This window comes from Lonchura striata, chromosome 2, assembly GCF_050655825.1.
Source record: "Lonchura striata isolate lonStrDom1 chromosome 2, ASM5065582v1, whole genome shotgun sequence".
Taxonomy (NCBI): Eukaryota; Metazoa; Chordata; class Aves; order Passeriformes; family Estrildidae; genus Lonchura; species Lonchura striata.
The window spans coordinates 61,188,292-61,214,271 of NC_140704.1; the positions used below are offsets into that span (position 1 = coordinate 61,188,292).

Genomic DNA, 25,980 nt, shown 5'->3' on the forward strand with positions numbered 1-25,980 from the left:
ACTCGATGGTGGGAGTTTTTAAAGAGCTTGGGGGCCTAAACATAACTTCATATGGCATTACTAAAATGGAAGAATGAACAAAATTCAGAGGACTAGGACAAGTGAATAGGACAAATTAACTAAAATGACAAATTTATTTTTCTGTTTTAGTCACTTCTAATGATTTAAGCTGTCCCTTTTTCAATACAATATTCTAGCCCCTAAACCTCATCCTTCCAGCACTATATCTAAGATCTGTATCTTTAATCTCCCTTGTGTGTGCACTTCAGTTTTAGTTGTAGAGTAATTCACTGTCTGTTAAAATAGAGGAACATGGATAGGCATGAATTTATCAAAAAACTCAAATTGGGCAGGTTTTTGAAAGTGTTTTCTCTTTCTTTTACTGATCCGCATACAACTACTGCCTCTCATGCCATTGTTAGTTATCAGACTTGTTAAACACAGTATTTACACCACTCTTCTTACTTAAGGAGAACACCTTGTGCACTTAATGCTGCATAAAATTTGCACTACGATTTTTTTGTCAGGCAGCTACTCCAGAGAATCAGCATGAAAATCTTTAGCTTGTATTTGAGCTGCCACCGACTGCCAACAGACTGATGCAAAGTGTGTGAGGGCCAGCATGGGACTTGTAAAGAAAGCTTGTGTGATGCACTGTTCCTGCCTTAAACTGTGCTTTACAAGATCCCCCTGCTCTGTTAGCAGTAACTTCATAGATGGTTAGATATTTCAGAAGCCAGCTCAGGATGAGAATTTGCTCCTTATATCCCCAGACAACAAAAAGTTTAAATGTATCAGAGATTATTTATGGGCACTATGAGTGACAGTTGCCACATCAGTGACACGACAGTCTAAGTAGACAGGCTGTTATGAAACTGAGTGGAGAAGCAGGGGCTTAGAAGGATAGAAATAAGCATCCAAGGTCATCCAACAGATCTGTTACAGAAGCAGGGCTGAAAGTCAGACTTTCTGACTTCCAGACTGCAGCCCAAGTCATGCTGCTACTGCAGCAGGACCCCCTTGCAATAAAATAAATGTCTTGTTAATCAAACCAGTTTCTTATATCTGGAGCTGTATTCTCTGAGACACATTGTATGAAAGCCTTCATGTTATCACTAGCATTTGCCAAGTATGTGGGAGATGCTTTTTTCCCCCTGGGAATTATTCAGTCATCTCCATTTCAACATCATGTGACTACAAGTAAGAGTATTGGCTTCTTAGCTGTCTCTGAGTTCCAAAATCAGTGTGCATAATTGAAGGAATATGGGTTGGTAATAATGATTTAAGCTCTATTTCTATGTCTGCCAATCCTCCTGTATTTCCCAGGATCATCCTGCAGTGTCTGGAGCTATGAATTTTCTGAAATGTTCAGCTGACACCAAAGAAAAATTAGACTCTTAAAAATAACCTCCCCTTGGCATTATCTTTCAATAATATTTGACTTTAGAAACTGCATTTTATCTTTTACCTTGGAAATAATAATAATTTTTAAAGACCCATCAATGCCAGGAAAGTCAAGAAGAAAAATGCGATTCTGTAGTGTTACAAACAACTTTTATCAACATGAATTTGGAATGAGAATTAATTTGTCAAAGGAAGCACTGAAGTTTATGCCAAAAAATGTTTTCTGAAAAAAAAAAAAAAAAAAAAATCATTGCTTTGGAGCGTCTGTTTATCCATTGTTCAGTATCTGTCCTGGCTTTTTTTTTTTTTTCCTCAACTTTTAAAATCATGCTTTCTTTGGTCTTTGTGGTACTCCATGTAGCTCAAAAGATTCCTCCAGTATTAGAAAGAAATAACTGAAATTAAAGCATAGCTTTCTGAACTACATTAGACTTTAAATGTCCTGCTCTGTGTTTGTCAATTATAATTGCAAATAAGCAAGTACTGTTTGTTCCAGAGGAAAGATGGGATTTTCTACCTTCCAGTAAGCCAAAATGACATGCTAAAGGATATAGGCAGTTGCTTCACCAAGTGGGTGGTCTCAGATTACACATTATTTACAGTGAGTCTCTTCACATACTTGAAGTTAAGCATGTGCTGAAATGCTTTGTTAAATCAGGGTTGTTTGGCATCGTGTATTCATGTACATTGAGATTGTCTGAGCATACATCCACTGAAAAGCTGCATTTTCAAGGAGCTAATATTCTATGAGTAAAGGTAAATGAAAGAAGAATGGCACAACAAAGCAGTAACATTATTGTTCAGTGAACTTGTTTTTGTAGCTAGCCTGTGCTTGACAAGGGTGATGCTTTAATCATATCAGAGGATTTTTTCGGTCTTCATTCTGAAGTGTTTGGTCTTTGTTAGGATTTTGCTGTACCATGGATTTCGTTGATAAGCCTTCAGTTGCTGATTCCTTGAAATAGGTTCAAGTACATAAGAATAAAGATAAATCAGAGGAGTGAAGAAAAGCGGGTCCCTTTTTAGTTTATTTTCAAACTTCAGACACATATTACTTGTCTTTTATGCAAGTTCTCAGTTTGTGTCAAACAAGGCCATACTCCTTTGGTATTATTCTGGTTGACACAAGCCAAGAATTGGTCTGCTGTGTTTCACTGACCAGAAAATACAGAAACCTCCATTGAGATGATTCCCCTTCCATATCAAAAAACATAACTTCAGTGTATAAAATGATGTATTTCACATAAAACTTGCCTAGCTGTCACTGATTCATTGTCAAAATTGTGGTCAAGTGGGAGTTTCAGAAATGTAAATTCTTTGGTTTATGAAGCTGCTAATATTTTTGTAATACATTGGGAATTAGCTGAGCTCATTTATCTTTATTATTTTCCAGTGCTTACATACTTACTTCCCCTGAAAGCGGCCCACCAACAATGTTTTGTGAGCACTGGCTGTTCCTTCTGATATTCTTATCAGTAGGACTCCTACAGTATGGGAGACAGAAACTCAGACAAACATCCCTCCACTGTCTGAGCATCAGTCTAAAATCAGCAATGAATATAGTATGTATGCCCTGCTATCTGATTTAATGTGGTGAGCTAGAAAATGTTTGAAAGATTGCTCCCACCAATAGTTCTCTGAATGCAATGAAATGAGAGAAGAAAATTACATTCAGATGAGCTGTGATTTATGGATTACATAGGATGTAAACTTTCAAACCTAGAGGCTTTTGTTTTTGTTCAGAACTGTTGCCAAACCTATGTCTTTTTTAACAGGTCCTAATCTTAATGCCGGTAATCCTACCCATGTTTTCTAAAAAAGCCCTGTGGTTTTTCTGTAATGCAGTAATAGGTCTCCCATTGTGTGCCCATCACCATAGCTGTTGTTAGCTTGCCAGTGTTCAGGGAGAGTGTCTGCAAGACCAGTGAGAGAGGAAAGCTGACATGCAAAATGAGACTTTTGGGTATAGGCAGGCACATGTCTAAACTCTCAGCAGTCTGCCAGTTGCTCTACTTGGAATGAGTTGAAACACGACTAAGTTTGTCTCCAGCAAAGACAAGTCCTCACCAATTAGCTACGGGTGTTTTTCAAATACTCTACAAGTGATATTTTATTTCTGTCTCACCTCAGTTTCTGCATTCTCGATAACCCGCCTGCAATATTTTTTTCTTTTCTTTTAAGAGGCTGATAAAGAGCAACTACAGTTCACAGTGACCTCCAGTGGTGAAAACCCTCTTCTGGAAGAAGAACAGAGCTAATACCCAATTTTGTCTGAAAGTTATTCTTTGGAGGGTTTAGGTGATGGAACTTAGCATCAACTTATCAGCATAATACATTCTGATTTATCATGTGTTGTGTTTATGTTGTTGCTTAAAAAAAATAACCTTGGACTTTTCTTCTTTCTGCTCTTTCTTGTTTCAGAATCTTACTTTTTGGGTTGACAATGGTTGACAATTGTCCTACTGGAGCTATATTTTATATGAACTATGAAGCTTTGCTTGATTAGGTGTCTCCTGGTAAAATGGCATGAGATCAGTTCTGTTCTTCTTCCCCTCAGAAATCTTGATTTTTTTATAGTCTTCTCAATGTACATAATTTCTTTAAAGCTTCTTCTACGTCTTTCTTTCTGTCTTTTCCATATATTTACATAATGTTGTTCCTTGAGGACTTTTTCCATTTTGGGTAAGGTGGTTTCTTCAGTGCTCTGTGCTGAATTAATTCTACAAAGCTTTAGTCATCTGGATAGCCTAGACCCCACAAATAGTATGAAAGAGTAGATTTTTGGAATTGATGATGCTGGAATGTGCCATTGAGAGTGAAGGACAAATATTTTCATATTCTTCAAGGCAGAATATACCTTTTTGCTTTAGAGTCCCTCATAGCAATTTTAATAGAGGAATATCTGTCTTTGCCTACACTGGCTTCTGTACTATGGGCAGCACAGAATAACCTGCATTCTTTACTCCACTTCTCAGCATTACTGACCTTTCCCTGTAGAGCTATCTTCAGGAATGAAAATGGAGCTGAAGTCTACAAAGAGCAGTCAAGATGTCAGGTCATTTGTGGTTTTACAGGGGTGGGGAAGAAATTTTTAGGATTGATATGACACAGGAATCACTTGCCTTTTCCAGATGATGTCCATTCTTTTGCACTTCATATACCAAGTAAATGTACTCTTTAGTAAACATGCAAGGGATCAGAAATCAGCAGGCTTAAGACAGCTGCTGTGAATATAAAGCCACATGTGCATTGCTTGAGTGGACATATTCTGAGTTGCCAATATGGCTATACTGGGAGTTGCTTTTCCTGGGAATATCTAGATAAACAGAACGAAACCCAAACAGGCATGAAGATTTTGCACAGGTTTCAGAATTTGCACAGTCTTGTTTGCTGATTTTCTGAACTAAGTTTTGCTGATTATTATGGATCTTTCATTCTCATGGACTTCTTTGGACCTCTGAGATAGTATTTGAGATGTTGTTGGAGTTCCTTGTCTTCCTCCAGATAGAATAGAATTTGGAAAACAAATTGAACAATTAAACAACACAAGAGAGCAGCTCACTGAAAGATAGAGCACAAAATACTCTACTACAAATTGTGCTTGTGTGGGGTCTTTTCTAAATCCTTCCCAAACAGATCACTTGAGTGCTGTTGTATTTCCCTTACAGAGGTTTGCTGTGCCTTTGCCACAACCCCAGTGACTGACAATGAAAGATCCTGTTGTTGTGTTGACCACATTTCTGCACTCCTTACTCTGGGCTGCAAGGGGGAAACTATGCTTGTACATGGGAATATTGAAATCCTACAGGGAGGGAGGTTGGGTGTCATGCTGGCAAGGTGCTTCCTAACTTCCTGGGAATCTCCCTGTAGCCTGCTCCTTGTGAACCCTGTAAATGCCTAGAATTCAAAAGCACATTGCTTATAGCTGTGGAGTAAACATGTATAAAAATAGTCCATTCATCTCATTGTCCAGGCCAGCAAAAAGCAAGGCTCAGATTGGAGTTGAGGTGAAGAATTGGTGATAGACATAACCATGGACGGTTCTGCTGTAGCAGGCACGTGCTGCTCTCCCTGTAAGGTTTCACTGGTCATCTCTGGGCAGTGGAACACAGACATCAGGTTTCATGCCTTTCTGAGAGACCATGGACCACTGAAGAGATGCTGATGGTGTCACAGCAGGTTGAAAAGTTAGAAGACTGTAGTTGTCAGCAGAAGAGCAGGTGTTGTAATGACAAAGTTTTAGACCTGTGACATGAAATGTGGTGGTGTAGCTCGCTCTGCTCTTCTGGCTCATAAATCGTTTACATCAAAGCAGAGTGGAACTGAAGTACCTGCAGATGGTGATGAGTCCTGTGGGATTATGAGACTTTCTAATTGTGGAGTTCAGTGCTATGAATGTTAACTATAACAATTCCACATCTCCTCAATTGTTTTTGTTCCTTAAATGGCTCCAGTCCTATTTCTTTATCCCTGCTAATAATAGATGGGATTTACAGATGGCTCATATGCCAAGGATTTAATACTGAGCACTATGAAAATGTGTCATAGCTTCAAACCCTCGTTTTGGATATTCTCCATGAACCTACTTGTGCCAGTACTTTCCAGAAGTGCTTCCTGAGGACAATGGTGTTTCCTTTTTTTGGTTCAGCAGCAGTAGGCATCTTGACAATGAATTGTTTTCTGAGTGATTCTTGAGAATTATAAAATAATCTTTAGGAACTAATGCAAAGTAATTAGAATACACAATTATAAGCTGCCCATCCCATCTTAAAATCTACACATCTGTGGCTTTGTGTATTAGCTTAAGGAAAAAAGGTAAATCTGCTTCTTACATGCACCAACATTACTTCCCAGCTCAAGATGAAGCAGGGCAGAAATATGATTTGTGTTTCCAGATAAAGAATCAACGATATCACTCTAAATAGAATTTCTGATACCTTCCTTAGAAACTTGGATCTATGCCACCTTGGATGAAAGAAAGCTGGGATGCAAGCCACTGAAGCTTTTTGCAATGTAAAGGCATTTGCAGGGTTTCATGTTTCAAATGACAATTATATTTACTCTTAGTTTGGGGAGGTGAGGTGGGAACACCTGAAAGAGGGAATAGATTAATTTGTTTTTTAATTTTATTTTTTACTCTACCTGTCTTTCTTCTTTGTCCATTGTTGCCTCAGATTCTTTTGCTAAGTAATTAAAAAACCAAACTAAATTTTAAAACAATTGTACTCAAATAGTCTGTCCTGAACTTAGGCAGACTAACTTACAGTGCCATGAGAGAGACTGCAGAACTAATGAAACATCTGAAAGTTTTACTTTGCTACCAGGTTTATTGTACCTCACAGTGGAGTAGGGTATTAAATGTTCATGTAAATTGTTTCTTGCAAGCTCCCTCAGTGCCCCTGCCCAGTGAAATTTTTCCTTGTTTCGGATTAGTGTGCTCAAGCAGGTGAACATGTGTTAGTGCACTGAAATTATGTGGATTTAGAAACTACTAGGATCTCCCTCCTTAACCTTCACATATTTAGTATTAACACATGGATTAAATCAATGATTCTTTGAATGTTTCTGCTTACTTTGAGAGCCTGAAGGTTGCTGTACATGGAGTTAGTGAGAGGCAGGGAGCATGCTGCCGATGGGTGCTCTGTCATGCCCAAACACCTAGGTTACAAGTTTCAACAGGTTTGCACAAAATGCTTCTAAACAGCAACATGAATACAGTGATAATGTGTTTGAGAGGTGCAGATGGCTGACTGGTCCTTGACATTCAAGTTAGAATCATGTCTTGAAATTTCAAAGAATCACATCTCTTTGTCTGTTATTTATTTCGTTGTGTCCACAGTAGTAGGAAATCATATGAGCACTTCTTCAGAAAGTGGAAAGTTTAAAAGAGGTTTCTTACTTTAACTATCATTACTCAAAAGAAGCATAATTATTCTTTCTGTTGGTGTGATGCTGATCCACTCCACTCCAGTTCTGATTATGTCCATGACAGTTAAAGTTGCTCCTGTGGAGAGCTTTCAGAGTAACAGTCTGTGTGTTTTCATGGCCAGATGCTTCCTTGCAATCTCAAAGCTCTCAACATGTTACGACATGAATGACATTTCTGTATGATTATCCCTGTTTGCAAAAAAGGAGAAGCTGAATCAGAAAGGTATTATGCATCTTTTTAGGGAGATGCAAGCAAGTACTGACTGACTTTAGTTCCCTGTTATTTCTCCTTGATCTCAAAAATCTGAACCTGAAACAAGATACAAATGAGAGGAAATATTTCAATTTTTTAAAAATACTAGGGTTGTTTTTCATCCTATTTTTCTTTTTTACTTTATATTCTACTAAGTCCTATAGTTTTGGCTAAGTTCTATAGTACTGGGCGTACTGATAATATGTTCAAGAGGAGTAGACAAGTCCTTGATATTGAAATTGGACCTTTTCAAGAAATCATGTTTCTTCAGCTCCTTTCAGGAGCATTGCTGTGCTAGTTTAGGATGTTCCCCTGTCATTGCAATCATTCAGGGTGTATTCCTTAAGAAAACATACAAGTATTTATATATTGAGCAGCATGTCAAAGGGATGACTAAGAGTATCTGCAAAGATTAACTGCGCACACAGAATTGCAGGTGTTGCCTGCCCAGAGACATACCTGCATGAACAAATCAATGCTTGGCAAAGAAGCATTGGGTTCATCTAGGAGGACAAACATTTAATCTCCCTTGCCTTTGCTGCATTAGTCCTCAACTCTCAGTGGTGAAACTTTGGAGACACATCCTCCCCACCGAGGTTTGGGGTGGGATCTGCTCCCTGCTCTGCCACACGTGACTTTATTCCTGGCGGTTACAGTCCTGATCCCTGACACTTGATTCTGGACAGTGGCAATGCAGATATCTGAGCCTTCATGCTTGATCTCTGACACTGGCTCTCTATTAGGAAAATTGCTGGTACCTAATCTGCCTGATTACAGCTACTTGATATATGGTGCTGTTCCCCATTGTGGCATGTTTACCACTGCAAGTAAACTCGAAACAGCAAGTACAGCAGAACCAAAGAATCGAAAAATTTTGCTGTGCTCTGCACATACTGTGGATGAAACTTGATGTTAAGAAATACCATCTTTTAAGGAAAAAAGCAGGAAGTAGTGATGCAAGTTAAAAGGAGAAAATGAAGAGGAAATATGGAGAAAATGAAGAGGAAATATGAAAAAAATCAGTGCTGATCCCAGAACTTCTACCTGGTGTCAGAGCTTCATGCTCTGTCTTAACTCTCTGTGCTGTGTTAAACAAAGACTAGCATCTAAAACTAAAATTAGCTTCCTTCAGATTCATGTAAAATTGTCTTTTTATATCAAGTTCAGTTGATTCTATTCCACAGTAAGCACATTTCAATTCAGTCAGTGGGCCTTCAGAAGATAGAAAAAGCCTTTGACTAAGCAAACTGGCTGAAATTAGTTTGCAAAGAAATTTATAATCTGGCTCATTTCATAAGGTTTTGAATTTCATTGCAATAATTTCACACCTTTGAAGAGAGGGCTGCAAAAGAAAAACTGCACTGAAATGAAAAATAGACATGCTTCATTCCAGCAGGGTGACAAGTATTCCTCTGCCTTCTTCCCTAGTTAATTTTACTTAGCACATCGTGTGTTGATCAGTCTTCTGTTTTCATGAGCCATCATTTTCCAACACATTCCAGTGTTTTGTTTCAAAACTCTTTGGTTAGCTCCAGTGACAACTATTTTTAATTCTCCTGTTGGATCATATGAATTGGTCAGGGAATAGAGGCTTGTGCTCTGGCTAATCACAGTTCATTTTCCATAGTGTCAGATGAAAAATTTAGGTAAAAACAAATGCAGCAGTCACAAAATTGAATCCCAGAGGCAGAAAGGTGAGTGAGGTCATGGCAAGGGTTCCAAATGTTTCCAGGTGCAAGCACTATGTTCTAGTGGCAGAAAGAAAGGCTTACAAGCAGTAAAGCAGGGGTTTTCATGTGAGTTTTTTTGATTTAGAGGTTGGCTAGCATCCTAGCTGCAGGTGGCTAGTAGCAAGATCTAAAACTGGGGAACATAAGATGAAATTCTTACCCAGGGAGAGTTTCTGAGCTTCAGTCAGACATCAGACTATGACCAGCAGTTAATCTTTCCTATTGCCCCTAATGCAATTGTCCTTCATAATTTTCTCTAATGCCCTTTTGTCTGCCCTTATTCTACCACCCCAACAATATCCTGTGTCAGTGAGCTCCTCCACAAGTAATTAGTGTGTGAATCTGTTGTTTCTGATTGAAACTCATGTTAAGTACTTGTTTTGAGTGTTTGTATCCTCCTGCACTGGAAGAAATGGCACTCAGTCATTCCCTATTCATCTTGTCACAACAATCATGATTTTCTAGAGCTATGGTACTTCTTACAGTTGGATGTATGACTCTTCTCTGAGTACTGAGGTGATGGCATAAGGATTAGTAAGAAACCATGTATTTATTAATATTAAAGTGGGGGAAGAAAGAGAAACTGAGAGAAGAACCAACTATTTTATGAAACCACTAAACCAGCTAAGCAGACTAATAAAAAACTGAACAACATACCTTAATTGTGAAGTGAGACACCTTTCCAAAGACTGTGGATTTTTTCCAGCTTGTGAAAATTGCCTTTTGAAAGAGTGAAAATCAGATATTTTGAGAAGAACAATCCCTTTTGCAGTGCTGCTCTTTATTGTGTAGGCAGAGTGATGAAATGGTTTTTGGTTTGTGATCAGTTCTCATATATTTTCTACCCTTAGGACAAGATTTAATCCATGACTCCCACCGATGCCATTTTTCCAAGCACCATTCATGAGCTACATGACAGAAATCATGATGAAAATACCATCTGCCACATCTTCTCACAAAATTAATCCCCCACTGTTTGATGTTCTGAGATGAGAATTTAGAATGAAATGAAACTGTTCTGTTTCTTTGTGCTCTCTCATTAGAGCCTAAAGCAACAGTGCAGTAGAAGGAAGGTTACGAGGCTGGCTCTTGCCCATGATAGGGAGAGATGAAACTTAAACAATGCTGAAAGCCATGATTCAAGTTTCTGTGATGACAGACATTTTTCTAAGCTTTGTTGAAGTGAGGGCAAAAAATGAGATTAGTCTTCTCTGCCCCAGTCCTTGAAACAGTAGCAGGTCTCTTCCTTTAGTCAGGAAGGAAAGCAATACCACCTATGACACTTCTTTCCATTTGTGCTTCATCATAATCTGGGATTGAACTGTCCTTAGACATTGTTCTCTTTTTCTCTGCCTTGAATATACAAAATGCTAGACATAGGCTAAACATATTTTAGATGAATAAAGTTAGCTTATGGAGTTTAGAGGTTCTATAACTTGTGTTTAAGTGTAATTACTGACTATCCTGCTGAGGAGAAGAGGAAAGCCAGACAGGGGTATCAGTAGGGCTTTATCTACCTCTGATTTCCATTCAAATAGGAGAGAGAAAGAGGATGCTACTTTTATCTGTTATCCCAAAAATATTACAGAGTGTAACAGGTCAAAAGATGCATAACATAAGCTTTCATCAGTTGCATAAAATGAGAAAGGACCATTTTTATTTTTCAGTCTGTCCTTCCATGGTGTGGAGGCCATGGAAATCGGCCAGGGGGTTTATGTATGGAACCCAAAAACTTGTGATCAAATTAGAGTGTGTAACGTTAATGGAGTTCTGTAAATAGAAGCAAGGGACAGATGAGGATAGGTCAGGAGAAGAGAGGAAAGTGACTTTGAGGTAAGAGGAGAGTTTGTTTCATAACATGACTGCTCTTCTCGTGTTTCCCTGTCCCAGAAGCAGTCACTAGACACTCAGGAATCCAGATCTGATCTTTTATCAACATAAATACAACAAACCTGTTCTAAACAATATTATGTTACCTTTTTTTTTTTCAATACAAAAAATACTTAACAAATTAGCCTGAAAACACTTCAGTAAATGCAATAGGTCTGGCTCCTAGAAAATGTTAGTTTTCTTGTATTGCATAGGTATGATGTTTATTACTCCTGCTTTATTTTCAAGTCAGAGTTTCCTATTTGTGAGGTTTATTAACTATTATATTCCTGCATAACATAGGATGTTCATTGTGGTCAGTTGTGCAATGACGCAAGAGCCTTAACTTTTCTGATTGCTGTTTGTATGCATCGTGTAACCATTCAAATTTAGGGAACATATAGCCCCTCTTATGCAGAAGTGGGGAAGTTACAGGTGCAAGAAAACCACACTGTGATTTTCATCACCCCCTTTTGTGTTCTCAGATAGGATAAGAAATACAGATAGTGGTTGGGCCAACTACATGGAGCTAGTGGGGAAAAATAAGGGTACAAACTCCTCACCTGTCTTTCTTTTTGCTGGACAAGTTCCTAGGAGAGCACTGCTCTGACCATCTGCTTCACTAAGAAGCCAGGCCTGTTTACCAGTGCATGTGGCTGGCTGGCATCCTGCATCAATTGTTCAGAATGCTCTTTTCTTCAGCTTCTGAAGGGTTCCCACTCCTATCACACAGCAGCACAGTTGTTTTCACCTGAATACTCCCAAAGGCTTTAGAGTTCAGAAGCTCATACAAGTAAGTGTGAACTGCAGGCACAGCTTCTCCCCAAAGTCTTTTCAAAAAGCAGTCAGAAATGCTTCTGGATGCACCTAATGACAGCAGATGGTGAAACACTGAAACATGACTACTGTCAGCTTGCTGACTACTTACACCTGTTCTGACCACCTGAGTGGATGGGCCCTCCTAAACGGTCCATACTTCAGTTCTGGTGTCTGTAGCTTAAAATTGTCCTCATAAAACTAATGCTGAATCCCACAGAAAGAACCAAGCAAATGCTTAAAGCCTCCACTTTGGTGGCCTGCAGGTGTGCACTGTAACAGAGTTTTAACTTGGAGCAGATGTCAACAGGAAAGCACAATGTGTGCATTTTGGCAAAGAAGCGATGCAACTGCTGAGCTTCAGTCACAGACTGAGTTCATTGGTTTGGTTCTTCTGTACTCACTGAGAGAAAATATCTGGCCTTTGGCACTTGTGATCTAACTTAAGCCATTCTGTTAACACAAGGCTTTTGATTTGGACTCTAGCTTAATAATCTGACTACTGAGTTCTTTAAAGTCTAATGAAAGACTGTGTTAGACTTTCTGTAAGAAAAAAGAAAGACTAAACTGTGATAGTTGCATGAAATAAGGAATTTAGGAGGTAGGACTGCAAGTGTGGAAGTGATACAATGTGGTAGGAAGATGAGGCTTCTCATCAGGCAGCATAGAACTAATAACAGTTTTTTTCCTAAGAAGACAAAAAACAGCATTTCCTCAGTATTTACAGGCTGAAACACATTAATATTCAGGAACATTAATAAATGAGTAATACCATCCTCTGTTTAATTAGGCAGTTTCTGTAACACTAGTGTACTTTATTATTTCCTCAAACTACAGACTTATCCAGTGTTACATGTTGATAAAATTTCTGTGGAAAGAAACTTCTGTCTGGGAAAAGCTACAGCTGGCCAAAGGAAGCATTGTTTTTGCTTAGCTGGCTGGCCCAAAGGCCAAGCACTTTAAATCTTACACAATTTTACTTAACCTGTACATTAAGGTGGGGAAATAGTGTTTCAGTTGTGGGCACTGTGATCCAACTGTGTGCTTTGGGTCGCTGTGCTCATCAGATGTCCAAACTGACCTTTGAAAGCAGTGTTCCTGCAGCATCACCACAAAATAAAACCTTAGCTCTTCTTTACTGAATGACACAGCTGTTATTTCATTTCTGGCCTGCCTTGAGGAACACTACTTCCCACGAAAATCACTTGAAGTTGAAAAATGGCAAATGTGCAGCCTCAGAGTTTGTTCCCCAATTCTTATGGACTGTCTTAACATCTGGATTCTTACTACTTTTTTTGGCACCTTCCTGGATGGTAAACAGAAGTCTGTTTACAACAGCTTGACTTTCAGAACATTTGTTTTTTCTTATTTAGAACATCCTTTCTTGTGATACTCACTCTTCTCCATTTAAACAGGTTCTTTACTTACCCTAGAATGCCTGAAGGGTGTCATAGACAGAAGTGAAAGCATGGCAAGAAAAAATATCAGTGTTCAGGGATGCATTTGCCAGGGCCACTGTGGGTTCTTGAAGGTGAAAGAAGCATCTGCAAGGTAAATCCTGCTCAAGTTCCCTGCATCTTCCAGAAAAGACCTCCTCCATTAGCAAAGGCAAACACTTGGCAGCAAGAGTCCTTTCCCAAGATTTTGTGTAAGTGATCATAAGAATATATTTAGTGCACCCAAAACACCTTTTAATTTTTTTTTTCTTGGAAATAATTTAATTTGAAATTTCTCACAAAGTAAGGCCAAGACTGATGTTCATATTTGGACGTTTTCAAGCTGAACAAAACCTGACAAATTAAAACAAAAAAACCTTTATTATAGAAGATGTTTGGTGAATCTCAGCTTGTTTTGTATATCAGTGTCCTGTCAGCGACCAGAGAGCCTTTTAGAACTCACCATGTAATGCAAAATTGAAGAAGTGGCATGCAGGGTCTCTGTAACAGCTGTTGATATTCTTAATTTGCTGAATGTCTTTGGTTGGGCACTGAATGTGGCTTTGCAGCCAGGTGGCCAGGCACCTGGAATGATCATTTAGTTGAAATATGTGGGGTTTAAAGGCAACAAAAATAGGTGATGATTTTGATGGCTTTCAAAGTTCAGCTGTAAGGCTGGAAACTTGCCATGTTTCATTTTGGAATGAACACTTTAGGGGTGAAAATAGCTAAAAAAGAAGACGTAGCTAAAAGGCATTCCTGTTGCTGAAAATATCCACTAGTGAAAAATGGTATTAGTATGTGCACCCTGGGCAGGACAGAAAGACAATGAAAAAGATTTCTGTGACCTTTATTTACCTCATGTACATTTAGTCTGCCATGAGATTGAGCAGAATGGGCGATTTGTATTGATATAAAACAAATAGATCAAATGGGAGAAATACTTTAATACTCAGCTTCCTGGATAATACAGATCAGAAGTTAAATTTTAGGTAACACCCTTCCTTTGCATTCTTCATCCCTAAAGCATAAAGTAATGCTATGGAAAGTTGCCAGGGTCAGGTTACAATCTCAATAAAATATTGACATTCACCAGAATTAGCCAACTCTAGAAATAAAATAAGCTCAAATTGCCCCTTTCCTGAAAACACTGGTTGCCACTATATGCGTCTTATGGTGCTTTTTCTTTTTTCTTCTGCACAGTCCTGGATTTTGACATCTATGCCTAATATGAATGTGCCATTTATTTCACTTTTTCTGATGCTAGATTTTTAACTGATGATTCAAGGCATTTTCTGCATGCAGCTTTTTATACTGATTTTCTTAGTTAAAGTCTGTTTAATCCCAAATCTGGTTGCAGTAATACTGGTAAAAAAAAAAATGTTTGCTTCAGTGGAGTCTGCCTGGATAAATAACCGGTGCCCTGGCTTGCTTACAGAGTGAGTGAATTCCTGGTTTTTGGTGCAGTAAGTGTATGATACAGAATTGGGCTAATAGTAGTTGTGGGTAGTGTTTAGTGTTACTTTAAAGAAAAAAATGAACAAAAATCCATAAAATTTCCTTCCCACTTTAGCACTGCCATAGCCAGTGTCACAGTAGAAGGCAGTAAGGAGCAAACCACCACGAGTGAAAATGACTCAGTCATTCATCAGAAGAGCACTTCATTCCCCTCTTTACCACACTGGGATCTTCACTAGCCTGGTGGTGTTATCTTTTGGAGTGTTCTTATAGCAGAGAAGATGGGTTAACTCTGAGGGGATCAGAAGATGATTACCTTTGCATTATAAGGGTTAATTTGTAAAGCCAGCTGGTCACAGAGTGACAGCCCGAGGAACACAAGGGTCTTGTCTGCTCTGCCTGTTGAGTGGGCAGTCACCCCAGAGTATGTCCACTATTCTGACCAGGGCTCTGCTATTTTGTGCTGGACAGTAGGTAAGTTTAGCAGCTTGAAGAAAGCTGGGCTATCAATGTGTTTCTTCTGGAGAGGATAATACATAGTTTTTAAAACTTCTACCTCTCAACAGTACAGGCAGCTCTGGGGCTCTTCTTTGCAGCTCTTTTAAATATCTTTTAATCAGTACAGTTTCTCCTTCTCACTGAAATTGCATTTACTATATTTTTAGTATGTTCTGATGAAGTAAAAGGTGTTACTTACATCCAATTTTCCATATAACCACTTCTGATGACTGTCCCTTTCAAGTCTTTTCAGCCTATCCATCCTGAATTAACTTTTTTGTAAGAAAAGGCCTTTTGTAGTTTATAAATTTTAATACAGGATGCTAGCTGCCAGAAAGTTTTGGACTGAAACCAAAGATTTTAACCAGTCTACCCAGCAGATGAAATGAGGTATAGCTCCTGCTGCACCTGGAGACAGTACTTCTTTCATTGCTCTGTTTCAGAGTTATGACACCTCTGCTTTAGCCTCAGAAAGTCAGGAATTTTCCTTTAAACAGGCTTCCTGGAAATAGAGTTTTAGGCTATTAATGGGTAATTCATCACACAGTATTTTTAAGCCTTAAGAAACTCTGGGTTTTGAGGTTTGTTTTGTTTTTAGTGTAGTTAACTGGGGACAGCTAAGCAAAGGTGAGATTCTTGATGTGATATCCTGACAGCAGGAGATGATAGTTGAGACCAACCCTCAGTGACAGAACACCATGCACTTTGATGGTGAAGTGCTTTGGCTGTTAAGCAGACAGATGCTGATTTTGGTGGCTTTTTTAATGTGCTGTGCAGTTCTTATTCATCCAAAGAAACCCATTAACACTGGGATGCCATGTATGAGCTAGGTGTTCTTTGCCTGGATAAATGTTGCTTGCTGCACCATGCAACTTGCAGTTACACTATGTTTCCTGTGAAAATGCTTTTCCATGGGAAGGAGATCTTCAGAGTTCCAGAGTACAAGAGATTTCACCCCAAGAACATGCTTAGTGCTTTCCGTTATCATTTTCATCTTCAAAGATATTTTCTACAGAAGGATATATAGGTCAAATAACATTTATTTTTCTGCAGAAGGTGGTCACATAAATGCTTACAGAGAAGCTCAAAATTCGAAGGTGGCAGTATATCTGAAAGACCAGTACCAGACATCTGCAGATTGATCACTGAACTGTGTTGGGATCTCTCTGTAGTTTATTTCAGGGGCTTACTCTCATCATTTATCCCTAGGATATTCCAGGGTACTTAGTTACCAGAGTCATTACAGTAAAGGAAGTCAGAATTCATAATTAATTAACAGGTCATAGAGTAGTTGTATGCAGAGAGCCCTGCGGAGCAGTAAATTCCCTAGTCCTACCTCATGAAGTTCAGTGCCAGACTTTTCTTGCTGTATGCTCCTGCCCTGTATGAAGCTGTTTCCTTTTCTGACCCTAAGCAGAGCTGCAGACAAGTGTTTTGGGCAGCCCCCAGAGGAGACATAAAGGTATATCACTTATGGTACAGTATGTCACTTAATCTTAGGTATGCAGTTATTTCAGCCCCCATGGTGAAGGAGTCCAACATGACTGCTGATTGTAGAAATACATCCTTTTGGATAAATTTCCTCATCTATCTTGATGAATCTTTTTTGATTGGGAAGGGTGGGAGGAATGGAGGCAGAGGGAAGAGAATGGTTTTTCTGTTCTACCATCAGGGACATCTATGAGCCTTCAGTAAACAGCATGACTTTCTGAATCTGGTTCATAGCTTTCATGCTTGCTTTCTAATCTGTTTCAGAGCTGGGCAGCTGTAAGCTTATATTGTTTTTCAGGGAAATGTTTTTGTGCACTGGAGAAAGAGCAGACGTGCTTTAACTCTCACATGCATTACTGTGTACAGGCATTCTCAGCTTTGTGACTAGCCCATAGAAATCTCTGAGTATTTTGGATAGTGGCTTTCCTGTTCCCCAAAGTCTCAAGTTGTTTCTTCTTTGAGACTTTTTGAGATATGGACCGAGACTTCTACACAAATATACTGTGCATGATATAAGAGTCTTCTTCAAAACACCTTATTTGCAAGTGATTAAACGAGACATACTTTTTTGCTAGAGTTTATGACCACTATAACAATAGGGAAAAATAAAAAGGTATTATTTATCTCTAAAACACAATTGGTGATTCAGATATAAAAGATACTATTGGAACTCCTCTGCTATGTGCTGTAGCCAGTCCAGCCACAAAATATGCATTGCTGGGAAAAATCTGAGAGCCAAGTCTGCATTTCTCTTCATCAGAGTTTCAGAAAAAGGAGTGGTTTGTTGGTTGTGTTTGTTTTTTTCCCTTTTTTCTTAATTTGTCAAAGATAGATCATTAGAATACTTAATTTTAACTAGAACTTCATAAAAGTAGGATAACAAATATTCCCTGACCTTTCTTAATTTATGAATGAGTTTTCATTAAGTGAATTCAGATCAACCACAGGATAAATTCTGAAGACAAAACAGGGGTCAGAATGGCAGAAGATAATTAATTTTAAGGAAGGAAGAAGAATATGGAAATTCTAGATATGTAGGGCAGGGATACATACTCATGGACTAGACATTTAAAAGAATAAAAACAAATGAGAAGTCACAGAAAAGTAAGATAATTGTAGATAATTTTAGGTCTTATTTTAACTCATTGATATATAAAACAATGGATAGTAATTTTGTTATGTGGGCTCCTGAAAAGTGTCCTACTGTATGTTTATGATGTTTTCTTTTCTCTGTACTGAGGTTTTATTTTAAAGATTTAATCATTTTTTTTAATAGAAAAGAAGATTCATATATTCTAAGGAAAGCAAAATCTTACATTGTTTTCTTGGAGATGCAGCATAATGTGTTAGCTTGTATCATTTTCACAAATGAATTTATTAAAAAATCTACAAACACAGAATATCTTCAATTTCTTGTCATCTAGGAGGTCAACTTCTCCAGAAAAATACTCAAGAAAAAAAAATCCCCTCATTTTTTCTCAATACAGATCACTTCTAGGAAATGCTAATTTGTTTTTGTGTGCAATGTAACTATATATTTGAGAGAACGCTGGTAAGGAGATGTAATAACAAACTTCAAATACATTAAATGTGTCTGCAAAAGAGAAGAGAACAGATTATTCTAGTAATCCATGGATGGCACAGGAAGAAATCAACTTCAATTGAACCAAGGGAAATTTAGATAGTATTTTTGGAAAAGTCAGAAAGTTAGTCAGAGCTAATTGTTCACATACCTGCAGCCCACTTCCCTTAATATATTCCCTGTGTAAACCCAATACTTGCCAGGACACAGGTACAGAAATGTCAGGAGAACATGAGTGAGGAATTGCTGGAATGTGGAGCATGCATCACACACATGTGGCATGGCAGGTGGCCCTATGTGGGGCCCCATGGACCCAATCTTCCATTGCAATAAAGTATTAAACAGGAGATGGGAGTTTTGGAGATGCCTTGTTTAGAATAAGTCAAGATTTATGAAGGTGTACCATGTTCTCTAGATAAAGTTCAGTCGTAGCAGCCTTCCTCAAAATATGGCATATCCTAATACATGGCTTACAGCCCAGAAAAGTTGGAATAAGAGTCTACAAGTAAAACATTTCCACTTGTCTTCTTGTTTATAATTTTTGATGCCAGCAGACATAAATTTATGAGGTGCACTGTCTGGACCTTTAATTGTCAGGGAAAATGAAGAACTGAACTGAACTAAATTGAAAAGACAGTATAAAAAAGCATGGAGGGAGAGGGTAACTCCTGGTAACATGGGTCCAGTAGAACAAGATAAGGTAAGGCAGGGTAGTCAACAGCTCAGCTGTATGATCAGAGGACCAAGAATTGATGAAAATTGCCCTTGGTCTGGGCATCTTTGAACTAGAGGATCACTGTTCAGAAGAAGACAGCTAATAGAGCTTGGGAGCAAATAGCTATGCTGGGATAATTTCCTAATGCTAGTCAGTTTTCCATATTTGTGTGTGCAGAGAAAAAAAAAAACTGGCTGAAATCTGAGTTCAAGAGAGAAATCAGAAGGAAAAATTTACTTCTCCAGTCTGTCCAATTTTCACCTATAGCCTGTTTAACTATATCTATATCAGGTACTCAGTTTTATGGCATCTCTTACAGGCTCACTGTATCATGTCTGCAGACATGTTAAAAATGTTAAAGTCACAGTAGCAGCAATGTATCCATTGGTACTTCATTGATATTTCTTTCTGTTAACAAATTTTTTCTTTCTGTTAACAAATTATTTTTCTGTTAACAAAATTAAAAATTTTCAATGCCACGACACTTGGAAAATTGCATATGCTGCTTTAAGGCCTTTTCCAACTGACCTCAAAGTAAAAGAGAATTACAGGTTAATTTTCTTTTATGTAAAAGCCACTCAAAAGAATTCACCATTGACAGGATAGCAATTGTATAGAAGAAATTAAGCTGTATGGCAGATTTATTAAAATCAAACCATACATTTTCTCAGTTGATTAGCAGGTGTTTGTTACCCTTGTGTGCAAAAATTCCCAGGGTTCAATGTCAGCCTTTGAAGTGACATTGTCACTGCCATGGTGCAGCAGTGTTAATATTCTGAAATGTAGTATTATGCAATATTGGGGACATGGGGAATCATGTAATCTTTAAAACTAGTGGAACTGCTTTCTTTCTAATGTATTTTGATCAATTATGTTTCTTTGTTTTCAATTCACAGAAAATTTTTCAATTACAGAAAAGTAAACATTCCTGCAATTCATACCCTTAATTTCCAACAGACATTTAAGCATTTTCGGTGCTGTGCAAATCCAGTGATCAGTCATCACTAAAATCTGTGAGATGAAAATAAGAGTGCTGTTATATGGGCTTATTTCGTGCATTAATGATAGGTACAGATGCTAAGAGATGATCTTAGTTACTAGGAAAACCTCATTCAGCTATTTATTATAAATGGCTCAAATTATTTACACATATTATTATTGAATTTCATAATGCAGAGTAATAATTCACAGCACTAAGAAGGAAATATTCAAAGAGTTTATCATACTATTTTACAGAACAATTTTGCTAAGTAATTAATTCTCAATGAACTCTTGAAAAGCATCTGAATATGTAAGGTTATTTCCAGTTTACAGGCCAAGAGGCAGGGATCACAGATTCCCAGCTGTGAAGAAGCTTTCTGAGCAAGAGCCTTCTGTGCCTGGAAAGCAAGCTGATGTTAGTTTTCTTTCATTTAATCCCGTTTTCAAGCCCCTACAGAGGAGTTCTCTCTTCCAGTTCTCTTCAGCTTCAGACAGAAGTGCTAACATACTGATGAGCTTTTAATGAAGCATTTTTATAGTTTGCTTTCTACCCTTTCCGTGTATGTCATGGTAAAATATTAAATCAGTAGGGCTTTACAGATGATACTTGATAATAGGATCTTACCTCACAGAGCTTAAAATTTTTATTAGTGTTTATAGTACTGGTTTGAGGTATTTCACATAGTATTTCCCTGGGCAACTGTTAGGAGAGATTTTAATGATTAACATGTGTGGCTGTGCATAGCAATATAGCACATGATTTTACCATTCCTATCTCTATGTCCTTTTTTCTTTTAATAATTTCTTGCTTTAACAAAGTGTTCCTTTTGAATAGGAGCCTGACAGTCTTGGCCTATGAAATTCCCCAGACCAGGAGTCCTGGCTGAATGGGTGGCAAGGTCTAATTAACCTTTAACCTTTTTTTTTTTTTTTCGTGTGTGCAAAGAGGGCAGGGGACAGGGGGACAGGGGAAGCATGAACTCCTGCAGGGATGTTTCATCCAAGATAAATGGCTTTTCAAACCTGGCCAGTTAACTGACATGCAAATGCCTTTTATGGAAGTTTGTGTCCAGCAGGGGCTCCTGAAAATGTGAAACTGTCAGGAGAGTTTAGTTCATGTTTCTAGCAGAGCTGAACAGTGTAAGAAAAAGGGCTTCGAACATAACTATTTTTCTGGAACTGATGTGATGTTCTTTGCTTTGTTATTACTTCCTCTTTTTTTAACTGCTATCCTGTATTATTATTCTTTTCATGAAATAGAGATCATTAATCTCTTTTGGTTTTGTTTTGTTTTTGTTGTTTTTTTTTTAAATCCTGTTTCCTATTTTAAAAATATTTAACCTTCTCAGTGAATATGCTGTGCACAGTAACACATGAGGGTCACCCCTTGGTAATGTCTGTTATTTAAAGAAGAGATTTCACTCCATGTTCTAGGGTCATGCATGAACACAGTTCACTTTCACTTGCAGTAACATGCTGATCCCAGAAGGTGACAAATGCACTTATGAACCTGCAGTAACTGGAGAACAAGCTCCTGAATTAGCTTATCCTTATCAACACTGACTACATGTTGAGTCACAAATGATTGTGGGAGAATGCCTTTGGAAGCTTTTTGGAATTTCAGCTGTGATTGATTCTAGAAGACATGTTTGCCACCTAAAATTGAAGAGAAGACCATGCAATTTTGAAAGACTATTTAGTGTGTTAGTTATTCAGAACTCACTATGTCCCTTATCTAATTATCCCTTACCTAATTATCCCTCATGCTCCCTGTTTAAAGGATGGAGAAACTGAAGTTGGCAAAAGAAATAGTTCACAGGGATCACAAAAGAAGCTCTTGATCTTTTGAGCAGAGAAACAGTTTGGCTGTTTTTCAACCAGCTGGCCAACTTTATGCATTTATTTCTATAAAAGATGTGGCAACAGTGCAGACTGACCTATCTGTGGTCAATCTATGACAGTCATTTGTCCAAGGCAGCTGTTTCTTTGTGTTTCAGAGGCAGCCTGTCTCCATCAAGCTGATCCATACTGATTTACTTCTTGCTCCTGTGGAGTATAGATGACTTGAGAAATTCTGGTTTTGTACTTTCTTTTAAATTCTGTTTTTATTTTTCTAACCAACATGAAAGGTGTTCAAAAATCCAGATCTGCCCTTAGGGGAAACCTGTTTCCAGTAATGAAATTAATTTTTTGTCCAATGTTGTCTTTCTGAAAGAAACAAAGGTTTTTTGCAAAAGCAAAACTTAAATCTACTGTTTGAGCTAGGAATATTAATCACTGATCATGAGACATTTACTGTCAGGCAAACAAAGAAAAGAGCTGAGTCTATCAAATTTTCTATTTTTGTATTTGGATGACCAGATCATAGTAAAACATAAGCCTCTTAATTTGTGACAAGTTAGAACAGCCTTGATAAATACAGAACTAAATACAGAACTAAATGAAGATATTAGCTATGGAGCTAATTACTTGTGCATATAGTGGCTATGTGGTAGCTGAGATATAGCATAGGGCTCTATATGTTTGTTTTTTTTTTTTTTTTTCAAATATTTGCGTGCCATCATCTCCTTCTTGTTTTATTTTCTTTAATGTATTTGTTTTTTAACCACTCTATTGACTTCCTGCCTGGAATAACAGGCTTTTCAAGGAACAGAAATTTTCATCTGAAAAGTTTACCTTAAAACAGCAATTTCAAGCAGCCACATTTAAGTTCCCTGTAAGGATCCTTATTCTTTTCAGAGCAGGGATCACATTACGTACTAGGCTTTTGAAAAGCAACAGCACCACTGCCAAAGTCTCACTACCCTTAATGACTTCTCATGTATCGCGTTGCCTTTTTGCTGTCAAATGCCATTGGAGTGCAAATAGTTTGGTCCTTGCTAGGGCTGATGTCACTGAACTGAGTGCATTTAGGATATGCATCTCTACATTCACTTCATTTGGAAATAGATAGATATATATATGTAAAGAAAAGAATGGATGAAAGGCTTTTTTCTGCTAAATAATCTGGGTGTCTCTTTTCTCTGTTTTAGTCAAATACATGAGAGTAGTTTATAAATTAGTTGAGCTGGAGTTGCCAAACTTGGCTGTATATCTGAGCAGCCTGGATGGAAAGCCTTTGCAACTGATATTGTCCTCAAGCAGCTGATCATCAGAGCATTTCCTTCCCATAACCAAACCAGCAAAATGACCACATCCAGCAGGCAGAGCTCTTCTACGTCTATGGTCAATGACTTGGCCAAAATACTAGATCCAAACACTTTGCAAAGCCAAGGGCCAGATAATGGAATGGAACCTCCTCAAATTCTTCATGCTGAGAGAAGTGATGTCAGCGCATCTGAAAGTTTCAACATCATGGATGTGAAGTTTGCTTCCCTTGAAGAGAAAATTGATAAACTATTGACTCTGCAAGACAATGTCCTTAAGAAGCTTAACAGTGTTTCCCACGAAATCTGTTGCATTGAAAAAGACATGGAGATGGTAAAGGCAGAAACATCTGAACCTGGACCAAGGATGGAAAGAAACAAAAAAATGAGAAATAATGAAATGAAAAGACTTTGCCTTAAAATGAAAAAATCTCTTTCTGATATAAACAGGAAAGCTGAGCAGCAGGTTAAAAGGCTAGATGGACTTGAACAAAGTGTTTCTGGACTACAGAAACTTGTAGGACCTCTGGTAGAAAAGGTGAAAACATTAATAATTCATAATTCAAGTGTAAAACATCATGTTAAAAAACGTAAAGTTTGCAAGGCAGGAGCTGGACATCCCTTTAGGATGCACATTTTCTCGGAGACAACAGCTGGTGATCTGCTCAGGAAGAAAAATGAAAAGGTGAGCCCAGGTTTGTGTTTCATCTTGGCAGGAATCATTGCAAGCTATGGATATGTTCTGCTACATGCTCAGCTTTTTTTGTTTTGTTGACATTTAAGAAAGAACAATCAATGTGCTCTAAAAGCAAAAAGTATAAGAACAAGCTGAGCAAATTTCAGTGGAAAAAAATATAGAAAAATCTACTTGTTATACAGACCTCCATTTTTTTCTAATTATTCCTTTGCAGCTGTAAAACATAACAACAACAAAATAACAAAGATTGACAGACTTCAGGAGTCTTGGTTCCTGGCCATGAATTTTACAATGATCTTTTCTGGATGTATAATTATCTGGGGGAATCAAGTTGCAGCAATCTTGTTATGAGCACCAGGGTCTAGAGTTTAGTGGAACTGATAAAAAGCCTCCTTGGGTCAGGGCATGTACATATGTTTGTCCTTTATTTCAAGGAACATCTTTAGTGTGCTCTTCCTAACTGGTATTTCTCTCCATTGGTGAGGACTAGGGAACTTCTAAACTGGGATCTGAGGTAGGGTTACTGTAACTGGAGCTGTGGCTTGTGTAAACTTACCTAGGTAAAAAATGCCTCTGTTACCGTAATAAGAGTTTCATCACCAAAAATCTCTTGAAAGACTCTTTTGACTCTAATAAGTTCTTGTAAGGTAGTTTGAGTATTCTTTTTGTAAAAAAAAAAAATTAAGGAATTTCTTCTGACAAAGTATGTTGATATTTAATTAACCCACAGCAAACCAAAAAGTTTGCTTTTCATATTTTGTTCCAGTTTGCTTAATTTCTTTTCTCCCACAAAGTCACATGCAGGCTTTACTCCTTGATTCATTTAAAGACTAGTTTGTTTTTCTACAGTTTTTGAGCAGGAAAAGCATGATGTGAAGGTGTTACTGGAAACAGCATTCCTTAAAGAAAAGAAGCAGTGCAGCCAATATTACTCAGAATGGCCTGGTCAGCAAACTATGCACTTTTCAGCTTGGTTACCCTAAGGCAACCCCACTTCATAGATAGACAAGAAGTATTTGAGCCTTCAAAGGAAACTATAAAAATATCAGTCAGTGCTGAGTAGCAGCAGAGGAGCATCTTGTAAAACTCTGTCAGCTGAACTGACCAATCTGTTGCTATGTAAGGATATAAATTGTGCAAACTTGTTTCCAGAGCATCATTAAAGGAAAAGAAAAACAGCTTCCTTGCCAGAGAAGACTGACAACAAAAATCAACTTCTTGAACATCAGGCTGGACTGGTTTAAAAAAAGGAGTTTGAACAGGATAGAAGATTTCTTGCTTTATACAATTACTTTGATAAGAAAAGATTATTTATTTTGAGCATCTGAGTTTAGGACTTCTTTTACTTTTCAAAACATCGATGAAAACATCTGTTGTAAAAGCACCATTGGAGTGAGACCCACAGGTCATCTCTGTAATGCTGCTGTCACTGCAGTTTGTGGTAGAGGCCTACATATCTCAGTGAAAGTACATACTCATCTAAACTATTTATAAATGTAAACTGAATCAAGCCTGGCATGATAATGAACTGTCACCTCCTGGAGACCAGAGTAGGTGCAAGGCTCTCTGCAACAGAAACACAGGGCTGGAAAAAGGAGAGGACCCTGCAGGATTTGCTACTGAGTTTCTGGGAACCAACAGGTGTAGCAGAACAGGAGGAGCTTGTGCTCCTGACAGGTCAGAGGGGAGCCAGGATGGCAGAGATGCAGGTGCCCTCCATGGAGAGTTCAGGGCTATAAAATACCTGGAAGTAGAGTCAAGGGGCCTTGATCATGATGGAAACACAGGTAGCCTACAGATAAGGACCCAATAAAGAGAGGAATAAGTGGAGTCTCTGTCTTTTTTCCAATAGCACCTACATTTGTAATTCCCTCCTGGATTCATTTTCGTTTAGGCAAACCCTTGGCGATATTGAGTGGACTTGGTAGGAACTTGTGTAGCATGTGGGCTTAGGAAAGGCAGCATGAACATGTCTG

At 38.1% G+C, this 25,980-nt stretch overlaps 1 protein-coding gene across 4 annotated transcripts in view; it reads left to right on the forward strand.

Annotated features, from left to right (window-relative positions):
- Positions 1–25,980, forward strand: part of MYLK4 (myosin light chain kinase family member 4) — an 80,362-nt gene that overhangs the window by 24,203 nt on the left and 30,179 nt on the right. Inside the window, exon 1 of one of the 4 annotated variants that reach the window (XM_021530569.3) lies at positions 21,335–23,992. The exons of 2 other annotated variants lie outside the window; for them this stretch is intronic. In XM_021530569.3, the coding sequence (XP_021386244.1) occupies positions 23,348–23,992 (645 nt within the window). In that variant the 5' untranslated portion in view covers positions 21,335–23,347. Of the gene's footprint in view, positions 1–21,334; positions 23,993–25,980 lie in introns of those variants that run through there. One more of the 4 variants, XM_085573436.1, reaches the window with a different exon arrangement.